Genomic DNA, 27,354 nt, shown 5'->3' with positions numbered 1-27,354 from the left:
ATTTCATGAAAATAACAAAAAAAAAGTTTAAAGTATCTACAACTCTATGTCTCTCTCACATTCAGTGTCAGAAAGGCCAAAGAATTGATGGTGGATTTTAGAAGGGAAAGTCAGGAGAACAGACATCAGTTCTCATTGAATGGTCAGCGCTGGATACAGTGAGGAAGTGAGAAATCATTGTATTCCTGAGTGTACTTTGCCAGACTTTGGGAAGTCAGAAGATGAGACAATAGTGGAATCAACCAAACTTCTGGTTTGATTTTAAACCATAGGACTTGGCAGAATTAGGCCATTCGGCTCATCGAGTCTGCTCTACCATTTGGTCATGGCCAATTAACAGGGTGAGCAGTTTCAAGTTCCTGAAGCCAACACACTGATGCAATCATGAAGAAGGCATGCCAGTGTAGTTTGAGGAGATGTGGTATGTCACCAAAGACTTCTTGCAAATTTCTATAGATGTAATGTGAAGAGCATTCTCACTTGTAGCCTCACAGCCAGGCATGGAGGTTCCTATACACAGGATTGTAAGAGGCTACGAAGGGATGTGGACTCAGCCAGTTACAGCACTGAGGCACAAATCTTCCCATCACTGAGGACACTTCAAGAGGCAGAGCCTCAAGAAGACATCATCCATCACTAAGGACCCTCACCATCGAGGACATGTGCTCTTCTTGTTACTACCACTGGGGAGGTGCTACAGAACCTGAAGAGCCACAGTCAACGATTCAGAAGTGGTTTCTTCCTCTCTGCCTTCAGACTTCTGAATGGTCCGTAAACACCATCTCATTATTCCTTTATCTTTGAACTATTTATTTGCTTTGCAATTTATAGTAATTTTATATCTTTGTATTGTACTGCTGCATCAAAATAATAAATCCTATGTCATATAAGACAGTGATAATAAACCTGATGCTGATATTCAGTAGCACAGTAGAGCCTCTGCCTCAAAGCACCAGAAACATAGTTTCAATCTTGACCTCGGGTACTGTCTGTATGGAGTTTGCATGTTCTTCTGTGACAACATAGGTTTCCTCTGTATGAGCCTATTTACTTCCACATCCCAAAGAAGGGAGGTTTTGATGTTAATTGACTACTGTAAAGTGTTATGAGTGTGAAAGTGAGTGGTAGAATCCGGAGGGAATGAGAAGAGGATGAAAGAAATGGGTGGTTGATGGTCAGTATGATCTCAGTGTGTTGAAGGGTTTGCCTATGCTGTACTGCTCAATGACTAATGTTTCCTCCTGAAACACGAAAGGCCCACTATCATCATCCAGTCACAGATGAAATATTCCATCCAGAAGCTTTCCATGAGTACTTTTGTGATTTGTGCAGAATCCCAGAATTTTTCATCTACATTGCTGAAGGTCTCTTAACCGGTATTTAAAAATAGCTGTCTCACAAATCTTTCACCTTTATCGCACTGTAAAACTGACATGCCAACTTTACAAGCTCGTACTATTCATGTCCCAGCATCCTTATTTATCTCCTAGGATTCCAAGGGAGCATCCTCCCATCCCTGAGACAGCTCAATGGGTATGAAATATTCAGCAACTCTCCTGGAGGGTTTTAAATTATTGATTAAGTCATCTGATTTTTAAAGTTAGAAATTCAGCCCTTAACAGTAAATGCCAGATACTCTGTAATCTGTTCCACCTGCACCATACTTCTTAAGCGGTTAATCATCTTCCTGTCACTAATGAACAAAACTTCCCTAGCTTATCACGTTGCCTGTGCATTCCAGGTAGATCGTGTTTACAGGCCGATTATGAACATTTCCAGAAGTACTTTCTCACCATATGGTGCTGTCAAAGTAAAAAAATAATCTATGTAGAACAGTCAGAATCATCTGCCTCATTAATACGTGGAAATAACAGGCGCCGGCTTCCAGGCACACTACTCTGCCAGTAGATGAACTATCATTTCTAACCCCATCCTTACTCCGACAGTTTCACCTTCATGCTGGCCTCATGCTAACTCTTGTTTCCCCGTGTTCAGTGTGCGCCATTATCCTTAATTCCCATTTGTGTGGCAATATCTCCAAATTAAATTCCCCTTTTATCTGTGAGCCCATGACCTGTCAACTAAAACCTTCAGCTGTTCAGCTGAATTAGCTCACATTTTCTGTTGCAAATCACACTACCAGTACTTCAGGCACCTTGATGCTTTCAGAATGGTACTGCCATTGTTCTATGAACTTATAAAATTTTAACTATTTTAAGTCATTTTTATCACCGGCACAAATCGGTATCCTGGGCAGCTGGCATATATTGTTACACCTTTCATGTTATATTTAGAAGCTCCCTCAGATACAACCCTAGGCAGCAGAGATCTGAAATCAATTGGCTCAAATTTTTGAACTACATGAGGTCCAGTGTGTGAGTGCCTGTGACAAAACTGAAGCAATCACAACTCTGTTCAGTCAGTAGGGGATCTATCTCAGCTTCCTCCTGAAATCTCCACCGTCACAGAAACAAGTCTTCAGTCAATATAATTCACTCTGTATTACATCAGGAAGTGGCTGACAACACTGACAATGCAGTAAAATCTACCAGACTAAACAACAGCTGTGGTACTGAAGCTCTGGCTCCAGATTTATCTGTGCCCCTCGTCAGAACTTTTCAAGTACAGTTACAAGACTGGCATCTGCCTTGGCATAAACAGCAGGATAATTCCAGCCCAAATAACGTGTGTCCAACTGGTTTACTGTCAATCATCAATGATGGCAAATATCACCAACGTGTGTCGTGTGGCACCAATTCACCAATAATCTGATCACCAATCCGGGTTATGAGTTCTGCCAGGACCACTCAGCTTCCACACCTCATCACTGCTCTGGTGCAAACATAACCAAAGAGCTAAATTCCTCAGGCATGGTGGGAGCGACTGCCCTTAACGTCAAAGCAGCATTTGAGGAAGCCCAACTCCTTCCCTTTCTCCTGTGGTCCATTTTCCTCTCCTATCAGATTCTTTCATCTCCAGCCCTAGACCTTTCCCACCCACCTGACTTCACCAATCACCTTCCAGCTAGCCTCCTTCTCTTCTCCCCACCTTTTATTTCTCTCTCAGTCCTGAAGAAAGGTCTCTGCCCAAAACAAAGACTGTTTACTCCTCTCTATGGATGCTGCCTGACCTGCTGAGTCCCTCCAACATTTTGTGTGTGTTGCTCAGTATTTGACAGGGAATATAGAACTCAACAGGCATTAAGGAGAAGCACCACAAATGTTGCAGTCATAAAGGAAGAATGCTGCCATTGGTGAAGGTTAATAATACAAGTCTTGGGATGCCCTTGGCCCAACCAATTCAGTTACTTCCTCAGTGACCTTCCTTCCAAAATTGAGGATTATGGACGCCACAGTACTGAAGTGCTTAGCACAGCACTACTACAGCTTGGGGGCATCAGAGTTTGTAGTTCAATTCTGAAGTAACTGGTATGGAATCTGTATGTCGTCCATGTGGAATATGTGGGTTTTTTCGGGGTGCTCCAGTTTCCTCCCTCAGTCTAAAGACATACTGGTTAGTAGGTTAATTGTCCCATGATTAGGCCAGGGTTAAGTTGGGAGTTGCTGGGTGACAGGGCTTGAAGGGACAGAAGGGCCGATTCTGCGCTGTATCTCTAAATAAATAGCACGTAAATAAATGAATAAAGCAAACAACTAAATGAATAATTCTCTCGATAACTTGTCAGAAAATGAAGCAGGCCTATCAGCTTGCAGCAGGAACCAGACAACAAAGATGTATGGACTCTTGTGTCACAGAGGGGTTGGGCAATGACTGTTCAGACTGAGCGCTCATGCTCCTGCCACTAGCTCATTTCTCCCTGTCACAACTCCTCAGCAGGTACTGCACACCTTACAAAACAGTGAAGAAAGTCAACAGGTCAGACAGCATCACTTGCCGAGTTCCCTCTTGCATTTTGTCTGTGCAGCTCAAGAAATCTGACACCTGCAGAATCTTTTGTGTTACTGGAGACTGTTCCTAAAAAACTGCACATTCAGCTTTTCACCTACAAATGAAATAAAGCAAAAACACTTTCTAAATGCAAGGATGGAATGTATGAAGTTAAATTGGATAATGAGTGACAATGGCTTGATCCAACCTGATCTGGAATACTGCTTCCTAAATGAGATAATGAAACAGTGCTCGCTCATCACGGTCCCATGCTACCAGCTACCAGCATTCACCTGATCCTGTATCACAATTCTAGGCAAAGACTGCAACACAAGCAGCAGCAAGCATCAGTGATACAGCACAGAGTCGGCCCTTCAGCCCCTTTGAGCCGCACCACGCCAGCAACCCCACAACCCCGATTTTACCCTAACCTAACCATGGGACAATTTACAATGACCAATTAACCTGCCCGTTACACCTTTGGACTGTGGGAGGGAACTGGAGCACCCAGAGAAAACACATGCATTCCATAGGGAGGACGTACAGAGACTCCCAACAGAGGATGCCAGAATTGAACTCTGAACTCTGGAACACTCCGAGCTGTAACAGCGTCACGCTGACCCCGACTCTGCCGTGGCTCCTCCAACTAACCACAAAGAAGAATCCTCACCAAGGCATAAACCCTTCAAACAAGGTCAATATCAATTCTCAAGTATTATCTAGGAATAATCAAATTACTTATTTTCCAATATTCATGTTTTAAAGGGATAAAACAGGCAAAAGGCTGTTTTGTTTGTTGCTTTTTAAAGAAATCTTTAACAGAAGATGTATGTTTGAATGTTGAAGGGACATCTGAGTTTCATCCTAGCTCAGTCAGGTAAAAAAGCTCCACTTCCAGGAGTTATGTGATGTATGGAGAGAGATAGAGCTTATCTTGGAAAACTGAGTCTCTTTGGTCACTCATTCGGGCCTCTCCAAGTTAATTATTAGAGAGAACAATTACACAGTATGGCTATTCATCAAAGTTATCCTCACAGAACTAATTAACATGTGGGTTTTCCGTTTTTCTGAGTAATGCGAGTTCCTATTTACCTTTGGAATCAGGTTGTCCAGGTGTTGAACTCGACGTTCATTTGATGGATGCGTAGAAAACCATTCAGGAATTTGAAATGTACCAGAAACAATCTTCATCAATTCCAGCTGCCGCCAATATACACTGCTGGCTCTCACATCTATGCAGGCCTAGATTCAAGAGAGGTCACACATGAAAGATGGGGGAATTGGGTACAATACCAGCTGACACAAATTCCCTCAGCAGTTCTCAAGTTCTAAATTTAAAATTAGAAAAAATTCATTCAGTGGCCTTCTTGGATACAGCTGAGCAGTGTCCTGTCTGAAATGTTGAACTACCTTTCTCTTTCAAGTATTGACTGACTTTCTATCGTTCAAATATTTGCAGTTTTATCTCAGATTGTTTTTTCACTTCTACAAATTTAAAGTGCTTGTTCAATGAAAGATGTATATTAGTCTCAGGAGACTGAAGGGAGACTGCATGTTATACACATCCAGCCTTAGCATTGTTCTACTTCCAGCAGTCAAAATTCTCCAATGCAGAAAGCTCTGTGATCAGCAATTACTTCTTAGTATCTATTTAAAGCATATTATGTACCAATTTTTCTATAAAATATATGATTAGAGAAATTCTTGGTTATATTAAGGTAAGACCAAGGAACACATACCAATCTTCATAGAGGGATCAGAAGTGGAGAGAGTGAGCAGTTTCAAGTTCCTGGGTGTCAAGATCTCTGTGAACCTAACCTGGTCCCAACATATTGATCTGGTTATAAAGAAGGCAAGACAGGGACTATACTTCATTAGGAGTTTGAAGAGATTTGGTATGTCAACAAATACACTCAAAAACTTCTATAGATGTACCGTGGACAGCATTCTGACAGGCTGCATCACTGTCTGGTATGTGGGGTCTACTGCACAGGACCGAAAGAAGCTGCAGAGGGTTGTAAATATAGTCAGCTCCTTCTTGGGTACTAGCCTACAAAGTACCCAGGACATCTTCAAGGAGCGGTGTCTCAGAAAGGCAGCATCCATTAAGGACCTATAGCACCCAAAGCATAGCCTTTTCTCACTGTTGCCATCAGGTAGAAGGTACAGAAGCCTGAAGACACACACTCAGCGATTCAGGAACAGCTTCTTCCCCTCTGCCATCTGATTTCTAAATGGACATTGAACTCGCGCACAGTTTTTAAATATATATTATTTGTTTTTTGTATGACTTTTCATCTATTCAATATATGTATATTGTAATTGATTTAATTATTTGTTTACTATTATTATTTTTTTCTTCTTCTACTTCTATATTATGTATTGCATTGAACTGCTGCTGCAAAGTTAACAAATTTCATAACACATGCTGGTGACAATAAACCTGATTCTGAAATATTATCCGTAATTGGTCATAAATGAATTTTTTTGTATAATTCAATAAACATTTACAAACCAAGGTACAAAATTTTGTGGAGGACACTTTACCTTAGCAGCAAGTTGTAGTCCAATCTCATCAGCTTCAATCTCCAGTTTTCGACTGTAGGGTCTATCAAACATGTACTGCAAGTAATAAATATATTATTAATAAAAAGAACTGATAATATTATGCTTCAAGTCTGATCCATATTAATAAAACAGGTAGAGCAATAACTACATGATAATTTCCAACTCCCTTTAGCTCTAAGTATGCTTTCAGAAGATATTTTCTGGTATATTAACATTGAAATTCCATAAATTAGAGTCAGTATCTCATCACAATGAGATCTAAACTCTCAAACATCCTAGTGCAAAGTAACACTAAGCAGCTAATGTTCCAGATTTCTATTATAAAGAGTGCTTTGCTTTTTCACAATAATTAGGTATATAAGATAAATATTACATCAGGGTATGGAGTAATGATACTATTTTTTCTCATTAGGCTTCAATTTAATTAAAGCAGATCCTCCATTTAAACTGCTGCCACTCTGATTTATCATTCAAATTCAGGTAAAAGCAGGAAATGAAACATCACATTGCAGAATTGGACTCCAGTAGGAAATGTTATGTAAAAACCATAAATAGTAATAGCCACTGCAGGTGCATTTTCTACACATCACAAAGAGCTAAATAACCCTTAGAGCAAATGTATCAATTAAATTACTACACACTAACTTGAGGGTGCAATTTACTAGGCCCACCAAATTAAGCATCTTTTGAACATGTAACTGGCATTAGTTTCCATGGTCTGAGTAGAATATAACATTATGGGAGGGTTCAGAAGAACCTTCACACAGAAGCTGTACTTATCTCAAGAGTTCCACTATTTAAGTTCCACAGACTTGAACTATCTACATAGTTCATTAACTTTTTTTTAATCCAGTGTTGTCATACCCATGTCTGTTGTTCTTTTCCTCCCGGATCTGTCTTGTTCACTTGGCTTGCATTTTTTTTTAGATTTTTGTGTTTTTTTGGGATCCTATCAGCTGGGAAATGGTGAACAGTCCAGCAGAAGGGGTTTGTATGTTTCAATCTACAATGAAGCTAAAAAAGTGTCTTATGTCGCTATTACAGAGCTGTTCGTCTATCTAACCCCAGTCACTGTGCCATGTTTTATTCATTTACAAGTGACTGCCACCAGTGGTTCTGGATTGGCTGGAGCTCCAGCTATCTCACCAGTGTTAAATTCTTCTAGGTAGCCCTGTCTGCCTCAGACGGCGAAACAGTCCAAACCAAAGCCACAAATGAGATGAGGGCACTTTGACTCAGATCCTCGTACTTCCCGTCTCATCTTCCTCGTTATTCAGTCTGTGTAGCAGCTGGCATTGCCTGAACTCTCCTCACCCGCTGTCTTATACCCATCTGGCATCCACACAGCCCTCAGCATCTTCCAAAGTCTCCAAGCCCTCCACTGATAATGACAACTCAAAAATAACCTGATATGTAAAAGTGGTGAGTATCATGTTGGAATGCAGAACTCATTTAAAAGTATGATTTCAAAACTTTAAGGTTAAAAGTAAAGAGGTTATTAAAAGTTTTATCTCAAACTTACCAACAGTTTCAATAACAAAAGCTTTGTACAGAAACATTTTCAAACAGTACACTGAGTACAGCTTCTATGCCCACTTTGAAAGGGAGAATATAACTACAGCTGTGAAGATCCCTGCTGCACCTGGTGACCCCGTGATCTCAGAGGACGATGTTAGGCTGTCTTTAAAGACAGTGAACTCTTGTGAGGCAGAAGGCCCTGACAGAGTACCTGGTAAGGCTCTGAAAATTTGTGCCAACCAACTGGCGGGAGTATTCAAGGACACTTTTAACCTCTCACTGTTACGGGCGGAAGTTCCCACTTGCTTCAAAAAAGGCAATAAATTTACCAGTGCTTATGAAGAATAACGTGAGCTGCCTTAATGACTATCGTCCAGTAGCACTCACATCGACAGTGATGAAATGCTTTGAGAGGTTGGTCATGACTAGACTGAACTCCTGCCTCAGCAAGGACCTGGACCCATTGCAATCTGCCTATTGCCACAATAGGTTAACAGCAGACACAATCTCAATGGCTCTCCACACGGCTTTAGACCACCTGGACAACACAAACACCTATGTCAGGATGCTGTTCATCGACTATAGCTCCGCATTTAACACCATCATTCCCACAATCCTGATTGATAAGTTACATAACCTGGACCTCTGTACCTCCCTCTGTAACTGGATCCTTGACTTCCAAACCAGAAGTCCACAATCTGTGTGGATTGGTGATAACATCTCCTCCATGCTTACGATAAACACCAGTGCACCTCAGGGGTGTGTGCTTAGCCCACTGCTCTACTCTCTCTACACCCATGACCGTGTGGCTAGGCATAGCTCAAATACCATCTATAAATTTGGTGATGATACTACCATTGTTGGTAGAATCTCAGATGGAGACGAGAGGGCGTACAGGAGTGAGATATGCCAACTATTGGACCGGTGTCACAGCAACAACCTGGCACTTAATGTCAGTAAGATGGAAGAGCTGATTGTGGACTTCAGGAAGGGTAAGATGAAGGAACACATACCGGGGGAAACTGCTGGAGTCAGTTATCAAGGATGTGATAACAGCACATTTGGAAAGCGGTGAAATGATCAGACAAAGTCAGCATGGATTTGTGAAAGGAAAATCCTGTCTGACGAATCTCATAGAATTTTTTGAGGATGTAACTAATAGAGTGGATAGGGGAGAACCAGTGGATGTGGTATATTTGGATTTTCAAAAGGCTTTTGACAAGGTCCCACACAGGAGATTAGTGTGCAAACTTAAAGTACACGGTATTGGGGGTAAGGTATTGGTATGGGTGGAGAATTGGTTGGCAGACAGGAAGCAAAGAGTGGGAATAAACGGGACCTTTTCAGAATGGCACGCGGTGACTAGTGGGGTACCGCAAGGCTCAGTGCTGGGACCCCAGTTGTTTACAATATATATTAATGACTTGGATGAGGGAATTAAATGCAGCATCTCCAAGTTTGCGGATGACACGAAGCTGGGTGGCAGTGTTAGCTGTGAGGAGGATGCTAAGAGGATGCAGGGTGACTTGGATAGGTTGGGTGAGTGGGCAAATTCATGGCAGATGCAATTTAATGTGGATAAATGTGAAGTTGTCCACTTTGGTGGCAAAAATGGGAAAACAGATTATTATCTGAATGGTGGCCGATTAGGAAAAGGGGAGGTGCAACAAGACCTGGGTGTCATTATACACCAGTCATTGAAAGTGGGCATGCAGGTACAGCAGGCGGTGAAAAAGGCGAATGGTATGCTGGCATTTATAGCGAGAGGATTCGAGTACAGGAGCAGGGAGGTACTACTGCAGTTGTACAAGGCCTTGGTGAGACCACACCTGGGGTATTGTGTGCAGTTTTGGTCCCCTAATCTGAGGAAAGACATCCTTGCCATAGAGGGAGTACAAAGAAGGTTCACCAGATTGATTCCTGGGATGGCAGGACTTTCATATGAAGAAAGACTGGATGAACTGGGCTTGTACTCGTTGGAATTTAGAAGATTGAGGGGGGATCTGATTGAAACATATAAGATCCTAAAGGGATTGGACAGGCTAGATGCAGGAAGATTGTTCCCGATGTTGGGGAAGTCCAGAACGAGGGGCCACAGTTTGAGGATAGAGGGGAAGCCTTTTAGGACCGAGATTAGGAAAAACTTCTTCACACAGAGAGTGGTGAATCTGTGGAATTCTCTGCCACAAGAAACAGTTGAGGCCAGTTCATTGGCTATATTTAAGAGGGAGTTAGATATGGCCCTTGTGGCTACGGGGGTCAGGGGGTATGCAGGGAAGGCTGGGGCGGGGTTCTGAGTTGGATGATCAGCCATGATCATAATAAATGGCAGTGCAGGCTTGAAGGGCCGAATGGCCTACTCCTGCACCTATTTTCTATGTTTCTATGTTTCTATACCAATCCTCACAGAGGGATCAGAAGTGGAGAGAGTGAGTAGTTTCAAATTCCTAAATGTCAAGATCTCTGAGGACCTAACCTGGTCCCAATGTAGCAATGCAGCTATAAAGAAGGTAAGACAACGACTATATTTCATTACGAGCTTGAAGAGATTCGGTATGTCAACAAAAACAACTCAAAAAGCTTCTTACACCCGTGCTGAACTCATCAATTTGATCTACTTTGCCTCCAACTTCCATTCTGCCTTCAAATTCACCTGGTCCATTTCCAACACTTCCCTTCACTTCCTCGGTCTGTCTCTATCTCCGGAGACAGCTTATCCACCAATGTCTATTATAAAACAACAGATTCTCACAGCTTCCTTGACTATACCTAATCCCACCCTGCCACTAGTAAAAAACTCCATCCCCTTCTCTCAATTCCTCCGTCTCTGCCGCATCTGCTCTCAGAATGAGGTTTTTTATTCTCGAATGAAGAAGATGTCCTCCTTTTTCAAAGAAAGGGGCTTCCCTTCCTCCACCATCAACGCTGCCCTCAACCGCATCTCTTCCATTTCATGCATGTCTGCTCTTACCCCATCCTCCCACCACACTACCAGGGATAGGGTTTGTCATATCCTCACCTACCACTCCACCAGCCTCTGCATCCAGCACATAATCCTCTGAAACTTCCACCACCTCCAAATGCATCCCACCACCAAACACTTCTTTCCCTCCCCCCCGCCCCTTCTGCAGGGATCACTCCCTATGTGATTGCCTTGCCCATTCATCCCTTCCCACTGATCTCCCTCCTGGCACTTACCCTTGCAAGTGGAACAAGTGCTACACCTGCCCCTACACCTCCTCCCTCATGACCATTCAAGGCCCCAAACAGTCCGTCCAGGTGAGGTGACACTTCACCTGTGAATCTGTTGGGGTCAGTGCTCCCAGTGTGGGCTCTTGTATGTCAGTGAGACCAAATGTGGATTAAGAGACTGTTTTGCCAAGCATCTAAGCTCCGTCCGCCAGAACAAGTGGGATCTCCCAGTGGCCACCCATTTTAGTTCCATTTCCTATTCCCATTCTGATATATCCATCCATGGCCTCCTCCACTGACGAGGTAAAACCACACTTAGGTTGGAGGAACAACATCTTATATTTCATTTGGGTAGCCTCCGACCTGATGGCAAGAAGATTGATTTCTCAAACATCCGGTAGTACCTGCCCCTCCCCCCTTCACCATTTCCAATCCCCCTTTCCCTGTCTCATGCCCGCTAATCGCCTCCCTGTAGTGCTCTTTCCCACTCCCTTTTTTTCTTGCTTGCTTGGCCTTCTGTCTCGTTCACCAATCAACTTTCTAGCTCTTTGTTTCATCCCTTCCCCTCCAAGTTTCATCTATCATCTGGTAGTACTCTCTCCCCTCTCCCCACCTTTCAAATCTACTCCTCAGCCTTTTCTCCAGTCCTACCGAAGGGTTTTGGCCCGAAGCGTCAGCTGTACTTTCTTCCATAGATGCCGCCTGGCCTTCGGAGTTCCTCCAGCATTTTGTGTGTGTTGCAAAAACTTCTACAGATGTACCGTGGAGAGCCTTCTGACAAGCTGCATCACTGTCTGGTATGGGGGGTGAGGGCATTGCACAGGACCCAAAGAAGCTGCAGAGGGTTATAAATTTAGTCAGCTTCATCTTGGGTACTAGCCTACAAAGTACCTAGAACATCTTCAGGGAGCGGTGTCTCAGAAAGGCAGCGTCCATACTGAGGACCTCCAGCACCCAGGGCATGCCCTTTCCTCACTGTTACCATCAGGTAGGAGGTACAGAAGCCTGAAGGCACATACTCAGCGATTCAGGAACAGCTTCTTCCCCTCTGCCATCCGATTCCTAAATGGACATTGAATCCATGAACACTACCTCACCTTTTTTAAATAAATATTATTTCTGATTTTGCATGATTTTTAATCTATTCAATACACATATATGGTAATTTATTTATTATTATTTTTTCTCTTTATTCTTCTATATTATGTATTGCATTGAACTGCTGCTGCTAAGTTAACAAATTTCATGTCACATGCTGGTGATAATAAACCTGATTCTGATTCAAGATGCAGGGCAAACATCGGAATCAGTCCCAATAACAACAGTGTGTGACAGTGAAATTAGAAGGGGGTAGAACTGGGCATCCGGTAGGAAATACTAAAAGTACACTTTAAACCATTATTAAAATGTTAAAAAAATATATCACATCCTGCTCTTTAACTGTGTTCCATTGAAAACATGGTTCACAGCTGGACTATTCTATTCTGGAAAATATTAAATTGGTTTCCGCATGACTACTAAAACATCTCACCAGTTTTTATTAAAATACATAACTATTCTGTAACACTTTAAGATAACACAATACTCCCAACATGGCAGTGATGAAATGTATCACCCCACTAATGAACTAGTGATATTGATTTCAGATTTGTACTAGGTTAGCTTATATCAATATGAAGAGAAGAAGGGTTGTTACAATGGCAATAACACAACTGTTCCGAAGAGGAAGGGAAATAGAAAAAGGTGATTTCATTCAACTCACTTTCTACAGAAGATAAATGAGTAGCTAGGGAACTACGGGAATCGGAGTCCAACATGAGTTAGTTCCTTGGAGTGAGATAGGAACGATATAAAAAGGTAAGCCAAATTTGATCAAATTGATTTTCATCAGTCCAGTGTCATTACTGTTCTGTATCATTACTCCTGCTCTCTACCATTTTCTGATCTCAGAGCAGGCTTGGAAGGAAATTGCAGAAGTTGGCTTATCATATGTCGTGGACACAATGTTAGGCATTGCTTTAAAGACATTATTGCAAGGCACTTAGAAGAATTAATAATGAGGCAAAGACAAAAGAGGGATTAATTAGATGGAATCCTTTTAAGAAGTATCTTTAGGTGGATGAAGGAGAACTTAGAATTCCAGAAGGCATTTGATAAGATGCTGCAACAAAACTCAGATGGGTATGCTCAAAAGGTTGGATGCTAAAACAAATTGAAAGTAGGGATAAATTGATCTTTCTTTAATTGGTAAGTGTAACAAGTACTGGGGCCTCAGCTTTTTACCATTTATATTAACAACCTGGAGGAAGGCACCAGGGGTATGATTGCTGAGTTTGTTGGTGACACAAAGACAGTTACGCAAGTTCTGACAGGACACAATAAGGTTTACAGGGATATAGATTAAGTGAGCTTGGTATAATGGAAATAAGTGCCGAGAAAACCAAGCTCATGGCAAATGCCAACGGTGCCATAACAACAGACATCTCAGTCCATGGTCAGAAACTTGAGACAGTGCAGCAGTTCAAATACCTGGGGGCAATCATCAGTGATGAAGGATCAAGACCAGAAGTGCTGGCAAGAACCGCACAGACAATGACTGCACTATCCAAACTCAAGACAATATGGAGGGACAGCAACATCACCATGAAGTACAAGATCAGACTCCTGCGTGCATTGGTATTCTCCATCCTCCTGTACGCATGTGAGACATGGACCCTCACAGCAGAGCTACAGAGGAAGATACAGGCATTGGATATGAGATGCTATCGCAACATCTTGGGCATCTCATACTTGGACCACATCACAAACCAGCAGGTCTACAAGACCATCCAGCACCACACTAGCTCCCATGAAGACCTTCTCACAACGGTGAAGAAAAGAAAGCTGAGATGGTACGGCCACGTAACAAGATCCAGTGGCCTTTCAAAGACCGTTCTACAAGGAACTGTGGAGGGGAAAATAAGGAGAGGTAGACAGAGGAAAAGATGGATGGACAACATTAAAGAATGGACAGGGAAAACATTTGCGGTGACCCAGGCTCTGGCACACAACCGCGACAGATGGAACAGACTGGTGCAAAGCTTGTCATGATGGCGCCCCAACGACTCCACCAGGAGTTAAGGGCGCAAGGAAGGAAGATTAAATGACTGGGCAACAATCTGGCAAAAGTAGTATACTGTGATAACTGTAAAGTTACAAATGAGAAAATCTGTAGATGCTGGAAACCCGAGCAACACACACAAAATGCTGGAGCAACTCGGCAGGCCAGGCAGCATCTGTGGAAAAGTACAGTCCACATTTCAGGCCAACACCCTTCGGCAGGACTGGAGAAAAAAAGCTGAGGAGTAGACTTGAAAGGTGGGGGCAGGGGAGAGAGAAATGCCAGGCGATGGGAGAAACTTGGAGCGAGAGGGATGAAGCAAAGAGCTAGGAAGTTGATTGGTGAAAGAGACAAAAGGCCATAGAAGAAAGAAAAAAGGTGGGCACGCAAGGAGATAACATGAGAGAGGGAAAAGCGGATGGGAAATGGTGAAGGAGTAGGGAGGCATTACTGGAAGTTTGAGAAATCAATGTTCATCCAATCAGAAGTGTTCCTCCAATCTAAGTGTGCCCTCATCAGGACAGTGGAGGAGGCCATGAATGGACATATCGGAATGGGAATGGGAAGTGGAATTAAAATGGGTGGTCACTGGGAGACCCTGCCTGTTCCGGCAGATGGAGCATAGATGCTTGGTGAAGCAGTCTCTCAATCTATGCCTGCGTCTCACCGATATACAGCAGGTCACACCCAGGAGCTCTGAACACAGTATATGATGCGAAAAGACTCACAGCTGAAGTGTTGCCTCACCTGGAAGGACTGTTCGGGGCCCTGAATGGTAGTGAGGGAGGAGCTGTAGCACTTCTTCCTCTTGCAAGGATAGGCGCCACGAGGGAGATCAGTGGAGAGGGATGAATGGACAAGGGAGTCCCGTAGGGAGCAATCCCTGTGTAAAGCGGAAAGTGGTGGGGAGGGAAGGATGTGTTTGGTGGGCGGATCCAATTGTGGGTGGCAGAAGTTTTGGAGAATTATGTGCTGGATGCGGAAGCTGGTGTGGTGGTAGGTAAGGACAAGAGGAACCCTATCCCTGGTAGGGTGGAGGGTGGATGGGGTAAGAGCAGACGTGCATGAAATGCAAGAGATGCAGTTGAGGGCAGCGCTGATGGTGAAGGAATTGTAAAATTGTCTATTATGGCAGAAACCATAAAAAAGCCAATTCTCTGAATGAACAACAACTGCAGAACTCTTAGAAGCAGGAGTTCCGGGTGTCCTGGTACAGGATTCATAAAAGGCAGTTATGTTGGTGCTAAAAGTAATTTGGAAAGCTAATAGTATTATTGTTAAGAGAAGTAAACGTAAAAGTTGGGAAGTTGTACTTCAGTTATATAGAACATGACATGCCATATCTGTGTATAATATCAGTCCATTCACTCAAGTGTATTAATGAGTTGATAGCCAATTCTGAGAAAGCTTGCTAGACTGATTCCTCCAAAGGGAAGAGTATCTAATGAGGAAAGATTAGACAAGGCTTATGCCTGCTGGTTCAGGACAGCGAGAAAGAACTTGAAACATCTAAGTGATCTTGACTAGATCAAAGTCAAGTTCAAGTTCAATTATTCAACGGTACATGATTGTAGCCAAATGAAAAGCGATCCTACAGGGCCAAGGTGCAAAACAGCATACAGTATACTGCACATAGCACGTATGGTTACAATTTCAGAAAAACAGAGTCACAAAGAAAATAAAATATAGGCCAAGTCCCTGAATGTCCAGCTTGTTCTTTCACCAAGAGCATGGAGCAAGCACTGGAGAGCGGCACCCAACTCAGAACGGATTCCAGGAGGACTCAACCCCACTCCACCCCGGAGTCTCCTCTCCTGGGCGACTACAACAAGCGACCCCACAGCCTAGGGCTAGTTCTTGCCACAATCGAGGCAACGCAGCTCCCCCACCATCAGTCTTGTCAATGAACCAGCGAACCTGGCTTGCAGTGTTCTACACTACCGATGTCCAACAATAAATCACAATAAATAAAGACTGACGCAGAGATTGTTTCCTCTCATGGAAGGAGTCGCTGCTTAACATAAAGACAGAAATGAAATGAATTTTGTTTCCTTCAGGACATCTTGAGCCTTTGGAGCTGTCTTCCTTAAACAGCAGCTTTCAACGAGTAGTAAGATTCTTTATAAGGAAGGGGATGGAAGGTTATTGAAAATGTACTGGATCAGCTTTGATTTTCCTGAATGATGAAGCAGACTAGAAGGGCTGAGTAACCTGCTCCACGTCCTAAGGTTAGTTCAGAACTAATATGCAAAAGTTTTGGAAGTAGTCTCACCTGGATTAGCTTGCCTTGGATCCACTGCCCCAGAAGAGCAAGGCTATCCCGCGGGAACACAGCCCAAGTAAGCGTCAGAAATACGAGGGACATGAAGTCAAGGAGTTGAATAATACTTGCATGTTCTGCCTGCAACAATAGGCGAGTTAGTGCTCATTCACTACAGAGATACTTAGAAACATCGAAATAATCCTCCCACACTCCCACCTGTGTAATGAAATCCTCCTCAGTTATACTCCAATTATCCACGGTCTACTAACACCAACCCATTTCCTTTCTGATATAAATTAATCTAATAAGCCATTAAAAAATTAAATTACATTTATTTGTACTGCATTTGTCTTTATTCCAATGTATTACTGCATCAAGTAATGTTGTTTCATAATCAAAAATTAAATCTCAGATGGCTATAAAATGTCTGGTTAACAAACAGAATTAAAATAAACTACTGAACTACTAAGGACTTGTCACACATCAGCCCATTTCTTGAATATCTGTAACAGAAAGGTTCGGTCATTTACTACAGGAAGGGGTTGGTGCACAGCCTCCCGTTAACATCAATGGCGCTGAGGTCTAGAGGCTGAGCACCTCAAATTCCCAACAGTGAATCTCAGCAATAGTCTGTCCTGGTACAACTACATGGACAGAGGCAGCACGGTGTGACAACTGATCTGCTGGAGTTGTGAACACAGCTCAGCACATCACAGAAACCACCCTCCCTTCCAAGGACTCTGTCTACACCTCAACCTGCATCAATAAACCAAACACGATCTCTTTCTCTCTTCTCTCCTCCTCCCATTGGGCAGAAGATACAAATAGCAGAAAACACCAAGCTCAAGGACAGCTTCCATCCCATTGTTATAACACTACTAAACAGCTCTCTAATATGATAAAATAGACCATCGAACACATCATCTACTTTCTTATGGCGTTGCACCATATAGGGCATGAAGGGATATGGGGAGAAGGCAGGAGATTGGGGCTGAGAGGTAAAATGGATCAGCCATGATGAAATGGTGGAGCAGACTCGATGGGCCTAATGGCCTAATTCTGCTCCTATATCTTATGGTCTTCACTTTCTCTGTGATCGATTTACAGAGGAAGTATCACTTTATCAGTAGAATAACAGTGAGTAACTGCATCACTTTATTCTTCTCCTTGTATGACTTCAATGCACTGATGAGATAGACCTGTATGGATGGCATGCAAAATAACGTTCATCATGGTACTTCAGTATGTGTGACAATAATAAAAACATTCCTCTTGACGAAGCCTTCATGATTTTAAATACCCATCAGGTCCCCATTCAGCTGATTTATGTCCAAGGAAACCACCCCTTCAACAGCCAACACACATCAAAGTTACTGGTGAACGCAGCAGGCCAGGCAGCATCTCTAGGAAGAGGTACAGTCGACGTTTCAGGCCGAGACCCTTCGTCAGGACTAACTGAAAGAAGAGCTAGTAAGAGATTTGAAAGTGGGAGGGGGAGGGGGAGATCCAAAATGATAGGAGAAAACAGGAGGGGGAGGGATGGAGCCAAGAGCTGGACAGTTGATTGGCAAAAGGGATATGGGAGTATCATGGGACAGGAGGCCCAGGGAGAAGGAAAAGAGGGAGGGGGGGAAAAATCCAGAGGATGGGCAAGGGGTATAGTCAGAGGGACAGAGGGAGAAAAAGGAGAGTGAGAGAAAGAATGTGTGTATATAAATAACAGATGGGGTACGAGGGGGAGGTGGGGCATTAGCGGAAGTTAGAGAAGTCAATGTTCATGCCATCAGGTTGGAGGCTACCCAGACGGAATATAAGGTGTTGTTCCTCCAACGTGAATGTGGCTTCATCTTTACAGTAGAGGAGGCCGTGGATGGACATGTCAGAATGGGAATGGGATGTGGAATTAAAATATGTGGCCACTGGGAGATCCTGCTTTCTCTGGTGACCAGAGCATAGGTGTTCAGCAAAACGATCTCCCAGTCTGCGTCGGGTCTCACTAATATATAGAAGGCCACATCGGGAGCACCGGACGCAGTATATCACCCCAGCCAACTCACAGGTGAAGTGTCACCTCACCTGGAAGGACTGTCTGGGGCCCTGAATGGTGGTAAGGGAGGAAGTGTAAGGGCATGTGTAGCACTTGTTCCGCTTACAAGGATAAGTGCCTGGAGGGAGATCAGTGGGGAGGGATGGGGGGGACGAATGGACAAGGGAGTCGCGTAGGGAGCGATCCCTGCGGAAAGCAGGGGGGGGGGAAGGGAAAGATGTGCTTAGTGGTGGGATCCCGTTGGAGGTGGCGGAAGTTACGGAGAATAATATGTTCGACCCGGAGGCTGGTGGGGTGGTAGGTGAGGACCAGGGGAACCCTATTCCTAGTGGGATGGTGGAAGGATGGAGTGAGAGCAGATGTGCATGAAATGGGGGAGATGCGTTTGAGAGCAGAGTTGATGGTGGAGGAAGGGAAGCCCCTTTCTTTAAAAAAAAGGACATCTCCCTCGTTCTGGAATGAAATGCCTCATCCTGAGAGCAGATGCGGTGGAGATGGAGGAATTGCGAGAAGGGGATGGCATTTTTGCAAGAGACAGGGTGAAAAGAGGAATAGTCCAGATAGCTGTGAGAGTCTATAGCCTTATAGTAGACATCAGTAGATAAGCTGTCTCCAGAGACAGAGACAGAAAGATCTAGAAAGGAGAGGGGGGTATCAGAAATGGACCAGGTAAACTTGAGGGCAGGGTGAAAGTTGGAGGCAAAGTTAATAAAGTCAATGAGCTCCGCATGCGTGCAGGAAGCAGCGCCAATGCAGTCGTCGATGTAGCGAAGGAAAAGTGGGGCACAGATACCAGAATGGGTTCAGAACATAGATTGTTATTGTTCCACAAAGCCAACAAAAAGGCAGGCATGGTGCCCATGGCTACACCTTTAGTTTGGAGGAAGTGGGAGCAGCCAAAGGAGAAATTATTAAGAGTAAGGACTAATTCCGCTAGATGGAGCAGAGTGGTGGTAGAGGGAACTGATTAGGTCTGGAATCCAAAAAGAAGCGGAGAGCTTTGAGACCTTCCTGATGGGGGATGGAAGTATATAGAGACCGGACATGCATGGTGAAAATAAGGCGGTGGGGTCAGGGAACTTAAAATCATCGAAAAGTTTACATAGGTAGGAAGGGATTGAACAAGGGGGGATAAAACCGTGTCGAGGTATGCAGAAATAAGTTCGGTGGGGCAGGAGCAAGCTGAGACAATAGGTCTACCAGGACAGGCAGATTTGTGGATCTTGGGTAGGAGGTACAAACGGAAAGTGCAGGGTGTGGGAACTATAAGGTTGGTAGCAGTGGATGGGAGATCCCCTGAGTGGATAAAGTTGGTGATGGTGTGGGAGACAATGGCCTGGTGCTCCTTAGTGGGGTCACGATTGAGGGGTAAATAAGAGGAGGTATCTGCGAGTTGTCGCTGTGCCTCGGCAAGGTAGAGGTCAGTGCGCCAGACTACAACAGTACCCCCCCTATCGGCGGGTTTAATAATAAGATTAGGATTAGTGTAGAGGGGGTGGAGAGCAGAGCGTTCAGAAGGAGTGAGGTTGGCATGGGAACAAGGTGCTGTGAAGTCGAGACGGTTGATGTCCCGTCGGCAGTTCGCAATAAAGAGATCCAGAGCAGGCAGAGACCAGTGCGGGGTGTCCATGAAGAAGAGGAGGGTTGAAGACAGGAGAAGGGGTCATCGGTGGGAGTGGAAGAGTCCTTGCCGAAGAAGTAGGCTCGGAGACGGCGGAAGAACAGTTCCGCGTCATGGTGAACGCGCAACTCGCTGAGGTGTGGGCAAAGGGGGACAAAGGTGAGGTCCTTACTGAGGACAGAGTGTCCTGCCTCAGACAGCTGAAGGTCGGAGGGGATGGTAAAGACCCGGCACGGATGAGAGCTGGGATCAGAGGGGGGAAGCTGGGGGTGTCAGTGGAGAGGGGAGGGTTAGGGTGAGAGGAAGATGGAGCCTCTGAGGGCCTAGGAGCTGACGGTGGGATCTGAGGAAGACGGGGTTGCAGAGTGGTGGTGGGGGAAGGGGAGATGGGAGTCACAACAGCAGCACATAAAGACCCGGCCTGGAGTTCAAGGCTGGAATCTTGAGAGCTGGGATCAGAGGCGGGAGGGGGGAGGCTGGGGGTGTCAATGGAGAGGGGAGGGTTGGGGTGAGAGGAAGATGGAGCCTCTGAGTACCCAGGAGCTGACGATGGGATCTGACGGAGACGGGGTTGCGGAGTGGTGGTGGGGGAAGGGGAGATGGGAGTCACAACAGCAGCACATAAAGACCCGGCCTGGAGTTCAAGGCTAGAGTCGCAGTTGGTGGTTGTGCAATCGCTTTGAAGGTGTCCATGGTCGTTGCTGGAGTCCGGATTTTGAATATGCCCTGAGGTGTTGCAGCCAGCGAGATCAATGGCAGAGGCTGCAATCTTAAGTTCATGCCTGCTAGTGTCTGGGCCAGCAGGCTCTGGGGTCTGCAGATGGAAGATCTTGCGATCCTTGCCTAACATGACAAAGTCAAAAAAATGGCGATTGCAGGCATGGATCCGACGGAAGATGAAATAACGGGTAGGACCATTACAGACGGCGAAGAAAGTGTCCCAAAGGTGTGGGAGGGTCTGGGATAGGGACACCAAATACCTCCTCATGGCGGAGAGGGTCGCCTTCAGAGCTTGACGGGTCCGAAGGTGTGGAAGGGTCTGGGATAGGGACACCAACAACAGTCTATCTACACAAATGAAGTTCTTCAACCATAAAATTAATCTAGCAAATTCTTCTAAAACCAACATACATCTTCTAATGTAAAGAGCTACCAATAGGACACAACCTAATAAAATGCACAAGTAGATGTTGGCAGATCCAATGTTTTAACCTGATGTGGCCCAATAGAGCTTATTTCTTCCCATTTTGATCCATTTATCTCCCCATTCCAGTTCCTTAATCATTTACATCTGTGGCACCTCTGATGTTCTCTGCCTGTTGATGACTTATAGTCCCAGACAGTTCATTTTCACAATGGGCAAACAATCCCTCAAAACCTCAATCCCAAACTAGGATGATCTGAGAACCTTTCATAATTTCCTTGAACAAAGACCCTACCAATCCTCTCCACCACCACCACCCTCCTCACTCACCTGAATACGCACCACCCTCCACCCTCATCTGAATCCCCTCCACCCTCCTCCACCCGAATCCCCTCCACCCCTTCCTTCACCCGAATTCCCTCCACCCTCCTTCACCTGAATCCCCTCCACCCTCCTTCTTCACCTGAATCTCTTCCACCCCCTCCTCTCCACCACCCCCTCTTTTACCTTAATCCCCTCCACCACCCTCCTTCACCTGACTGAGCTCACTTTTGCATTAATATTTACTTCAACTCCACTCACTTCACCCAAATCAAAGTTGTTGCCATGGGAAACTGTAATCATCCAAGCTTTGAGCAGAGTTGTCTCTGCAGGATATCCATAACTTTTTTTTTAATTGATCCTATTCAGACCCCTTTCCTCAAATCTTCTTCCATTATATTGTGTATATTGTTGATGCTGTTTCTTAAATATGCACAGAACTGAAAACGTTCATTACTTCTGCTGCCAATTTTCATCCTGCTCTTACTTTGACATGGTCAGCATTTAACTCTTCCTTCCTCCACAGGGTCTTCTTCATCTCACAGGGTAGCCTAGAAATAATATCTATCAAAACCAACAAACTCCCACTGCTAAATTAACAATGTTTCCTCTCAGCACTTTCTGTAAGAACCCCAGTCTCTCATCTCAGTTCAATCTACTCTGATGAGACTTTCCATACTACTGCTTTGATATGTCTTCTTTCCTGTCAGCTGTGACTTCCCTTTCACTATAGTTGTTAGTGCTCCTAACCATACCTATTTCCCACACTTCTGTTCTAATTTTCACCCACCCCAATAGGAACACAGATAGAGCTTCCTTAGTCCTCAATTTCGACCCACAATGAATCATTCTCTGTATTTTCCACCACTTTGAACAATATTCCACCACTAAACATATTTTCCTCTCTTCTCCCCTTTCAGCATTTTGAAGTGGCTGTTCCTTCAATTCCCTGGCTCATTCTTACAATCTCACCTATGCTCCCTACTTTCCCATTCAACCACAGCAGACAACACCTGACTTCTGCCTCTTTCCTTCCACCCAGGGACCTGAAGAGTCCTTGTACGTGAAGTAGCAATTCACTTGGACTTCCAATTTTGTATACGGCAGTCAGTGCTCACAATGTGTATGTAGAAGGCAGACAGAAATTAGGTGACCACTAATCCAACCACCTCCATTCCATCTTCAGGGACAATTGTAAATTTCCAATCACTAACCACTTGAATTCTTCACCCCATCCCCACCTCCCAGTTTTTAGTTTCTTTGGAAAAGCACTTCACTTTTGATCTGGGTACGTTTCATTCTTCAGGGCTCAATGATGAATTTAACAATTTTTGGTAAACAACCTGTTGTTCCTCTCTATGGATACAGTTGCACATTTTCATTTTAATTTGTTGCATTCTTCTTCCTCTTTGACTCGAATTGTCTATTTTTAAAACAATTACCTGGACAACTTGATCTTCACCTATCACAAGCATTCCCTTGGTTTACTTCACCCTTGTGACTTACTTTTTGAGTGCTGTCAAATGGTCCTCAGCTTGAAAAATCAACTCCCTCTTCTTCCCCCTCGAATGCTGCCTGACCTGCTGAGCAATTCTAACATTTTCTGCTTTGGGTGTAAAAACATCACTCAATATTGATTTAAATCTAATTTTGAAGCCTCTAACTGCAATAATTGTGCATTGCTTTCCCAGATGGTAACAGATTGAACCAATAAACAAAACCTAAATCCAGTCCTCTTGTACATCCTAGTGATGTGAAACCAGTTTTGATAATGAATTTACTTTGAACTTTGAACCAAGTTGTCCCATTCTAACACCAAAACAGTTACTGCATTGTCTCTAAAATGTGAATTACTTTGTAAATGGTTTATTACTTTAAATCCAAGGACTTTCTCTATCCAAGCCACCAAATATATAGAAGCTACACTCACCCCATGTGCCAGAAGGCAATGAGCCATCTCATGACCAAGAATACATGCCAGTTGATCAGTGTCTGCCACAGCTTTCAGCAACCCAGTTAAAACAAACACCTGCCCATTCTGTGCCAGGAGAAACAGACATTAGGATAGCCTATATCATCTGCTGAGATGCTAAATCAGAATAAACAAGCACCAAATGCTGACGAATCAACCTAATGTTGAACTAGTCTCTCAGCATTTTATTTGACAGCATAAAGTAAATGAATTACTCTGTCAGGACTCCAACAACACATTATATAGTGTTACATTATAAACTATAGACAGTTTGCTATTTCTGTACAGTTAGAAATAAAATTAACTGGTTATATTTAAATGTTGAAATTTATGCAATTGTTTCGAGGGAGCTTGCTGTTCATCAACAACTCCCACATGGGGGGCAGGCAGTTTGTTTAAGATCTACTGTAGACAAGATTCTGGATCAATAACCAAGAGAAAATGGTTAATCATTTAGGGAAGCTGAAAGCAATCAAATGTAATCCACAGGATTTTATGAAAGGCAAATTAGGTTTGACAAACACAGAAAGAAACTGGAGGAATTCAGCAGGTCAAGCAGCATCTATGAAGGAAAATGGACAGTCGATGTTTCTGAAACCTCAGCTGTCTATTTCCCTCCATAGATGCTGCCTAACCTGCTGAGGTCCTCCAGATGCTTTGTGCGTTGCTCCAGATTTCTGGCATCTGCAGTCCCTTGTGTCTCCATTATACTTGAAAGATTTGCTCGAATTCTTGGCGAATAAGACATGGAGAGTTGGTGGAGAGGAGCCTGGAGATGTAATATACTTATGTTTCCAAAAGACATTTGACAAGGTGCCACACAAGAACTTGAAACAAAAATTAAAAGCCCAAGTTCTTGGAAGAGTGTATTAGCATGGATTGAAAACTCAGACATCCCACCTCTCCTGGAAGTTCCAGGAGTCTCCCGCATATTAATAGTGGCTCCCCGATGGCCACAAATTATATACAATGTCCCAGAAATCAATTTTTTTGAGAGTGAGCAAGCGTGAGAGAGACCACGAGAGCGAGAGAGACCATGAGAGTGAGAGAGAGCGAGCGCGAGAGACAAGAGTGAGAGACAGTGAGCACGAGAGACGAGAGTGAGAGAGAGAACGCGCCATGGGAGAGTGTTCCAAAAAAAATATAAAATGTACGTCACCCCAGACTACACTAAAGTGTACCCCTGCCTAATAGGGGTCAAAAATAATGACAGTGTTGCTCATTGCACTGTTTGCAACAGTGACTTTTCTATTGCCCATGGTGGGTTAGGACTGTAAAAGACATGTTGAGGTGAGTTTAACAGGTGTTATTCGTTCATTAGCAATAGCTAACGTTATTTAAACCAGCTGGCTAGCTGCTAAGGAGCTACTCTATTGCAGAAATCCCACCTCTCCCGGAGCCTCCCACAAATTGATGGTGCTACCTCCCTGAAATGAGTTTTTGCAGGGTGGGATGTCTGAAAACTGGCTGTCACAAAGAAAAGAGAGAATTGTAACAAATGGATCACTTCAGGCTGGACGGATGCAACGTGAAGTAGCCCGGGGATCAGGTCTCAACCTCAATTATTTACATTACTGATGAGGAGGAGGGAACAAAAATGCACGCTTTCCAAGTTCATATAATATGAAAATAATTCTTGAATAACTTGTGCAAATTACTATAAATAATAAAAATTAAATATTATTTATCCACTATTTTGTCTGCCTTATCCACAACTCAGCTGTAAATTTTTAAATTCATCCTGACATTTAGGTAAAGCTTTTATAAATGCTACATGGTATTTCATTGTTTGTGCAGAATACAGCATCAAATATAGAATTTTGGTGATTCTGAATCAAATTAAATGTGAAATGAAAACTTTTCACTATTAAATACAATTATATATTAACTGTAGGATAAAACTAACATGAAGGTTACAAAAGGGTATAGCGGAGAAATTATTTTACACCTGTAAAGCTGAATTTATAAGAAAATTAGTTGCCATAATTTTGATTATATGGTCTTTAGAATAGACATATATACTACATTAACAATTCTATATATTAAGTTCGAAATTTATCAGGAATTGTTTCTTACAGGCAAGACAAAGGCATTTATCTCTGGATCTTCCACAACGTTAATAATCCACTTGGTCTCAGAAACACCTGGTATATCTTTGTTTCTCTCAATTAACTGGTTGAAAACAAACTGAATGGCCTTATAGATTGGATCATCATTAGGCAAAAATTTATCCTTGTACTTCTCCAGCACCTGTGGAAAAAGAGGCACTAATCATAAATAGCATTCCAGTATCCTCATACATGATAAAGTACATTTAACAATTCACTTCAAAGAAGATCAAGAGATAATCAAAAGGATTTGCTGAGTGCCTTGTTTTGCCATCCTCAAGCCTGTTTGATCACCCAGCCGTGAGCTGTAACGCTGCCACCGTAAGCCGGATACCTGAAGATGTGAAACAGGCTTGAAGGGACTCTCCCTTTGACAGCTTTCACCAACAGCACAGTTATATTCAGAAATACAATCCCAGTTCTCAGCTCTCTCACTCACACCATTGGAACCCAATTTTGTGGATTTCCTTGATGTCTAAACTTGACCATGTCATCCATGCAGTCAGTCTATACACTCTTTGGATCATTGAGCATTTGTCCACAGGCTCTCCATCCTTCACTAAAACACCCTCTCTGCTTTCAAAACCTCATTATCTATCTGTACACTAAATGCTTATCTTCTCTTCTTCAATCTCCTAATTACAGAATTGCAAAGTAACACTTCTTATCGTATAAAAAGCAGTCTGTGATAGCACGTCAGTGTGCAATACTAGACTTCCCTTACATCTGTTCAGTCTGTCTGGACTTAGCAGCATCACTAATCCATGTAACAAAAAGAGGTAATTGTAATAATGCCCACTGCATTATTTAATATTTTTGAATGAAATATTGAGTTAATACTGCAGATGACACTGGGTTCAATTTATACACTTACGCAAATATGCAAAGCAAATGATTCAGGATCAATGCATATTTTCCTCAATGTATCAATTACAGAAGGTAAGTATAATTTGTGAAGATAATTTTCAAAAGAATCATCTGCAAAGAACACAGTCATCGCTTACTTTGATTATTACTATTTAATTCCTCTCATTTTAAAAACAACCACTTACTGTTTCATGCCTTTGCAATCTTTCCTACTTCAATTGCAACACAGCATTTTTTAAAATTCAAGAGATTGAAAGGTGTTGGTGTGTAGAGGATCCTGAATGTCCTTGTAGACAAATCTTTGAAAGTTAGTGTGCAGAATCAGCAAGCAATTAGGAGGACAGTGGTATGCAGATATTTATTACAAGAGGACTTCAATACAAAATACAGAAGTCTGACTGCAATTATATACAACCCTGGTGAGAGCACATCTGCAATACTGTGTACAATCCTAGTCTCTCTACCCAAAGAAGAATACACACGGGAGAAGTAATCCAATGTAAGTGATGGCAGATCTGTCATATGAAGAAACATTAAGCAGACATGGCCTTTGGTCTCTTGCGTTCAGAACAAGGGGAGGCGATCTCACAGAAACATACAAATCTCTCATAGGGTTTAACTGTTTAAATGCCAGGATGATGTTTCCCCAGGCTGGGAAATCTGAAACCATGGGTTACAGCCTGAAAATAAGGGTAAAGCCACTCAGCAGAGGCATGCATAAATTTCTTCACTGACAGTAAAATCA

At 43.3% G+C, this 27,354-nt stretch overlaps 1 protein-coding gene across 3 annotated transcripts in view; it reads right to left on the bottom strand.

Annotated features, from left to right (window-relative positions):
* Positions 1-27,354, bottom strand: part of oma1 (OMA1 zinc metallopeptidase) — a 61,545-nt gene that overhangs the window by 15,531 nt on the left and 18,660 nt on the right. For 2 of the 3 annotated variants that reach the window (XM_072273815.1, XM_072273814.1), the window contains 5 exons: positions 25,711-25,884; positions 23,593-23,700; positions 16,539-16,667; positions 6,436-6,510; positions 4,981-5,130 (listed from right to left, as the gene is read on the bottom strand). In XM_072273815.1, the coding sequence (XP_072129916.1) occupies positions 4,981-5,130; positions 6,436-6,510; positions 16,539-16,667; positions 23,593-23,700; positions 25,711-25,884 (636 nt within the window). The remainder of the gene's footprint in view (positions 1-4,980; positions 5,131-6,435; positions 6,511-16,538; positions 16,668-23,592; positions 23,701-25,710; positions 25,885-27,354) is intronic. The other variant, XM_072273816.1, reaches the window with a different exon arrangement.

This window comes from Mobula birostris, chromosome 12, assembly GCF_030028105.1.
Source record: "Mobula birostris isolate sMobBir1 chromosome 12, sMobBir1.hap1, whole genome shotgun sequence".
NCBI lineage: Eukaryota > Metazoa > Chordata > Chondrichthyes > Myliobatiformes > Myliobatidae > Mobula > Mobula birostris.
Note: the sequence above shows the minus strand (reverse complement) of the source record. Positions and strands in the feature narration are given on the sequence as shown.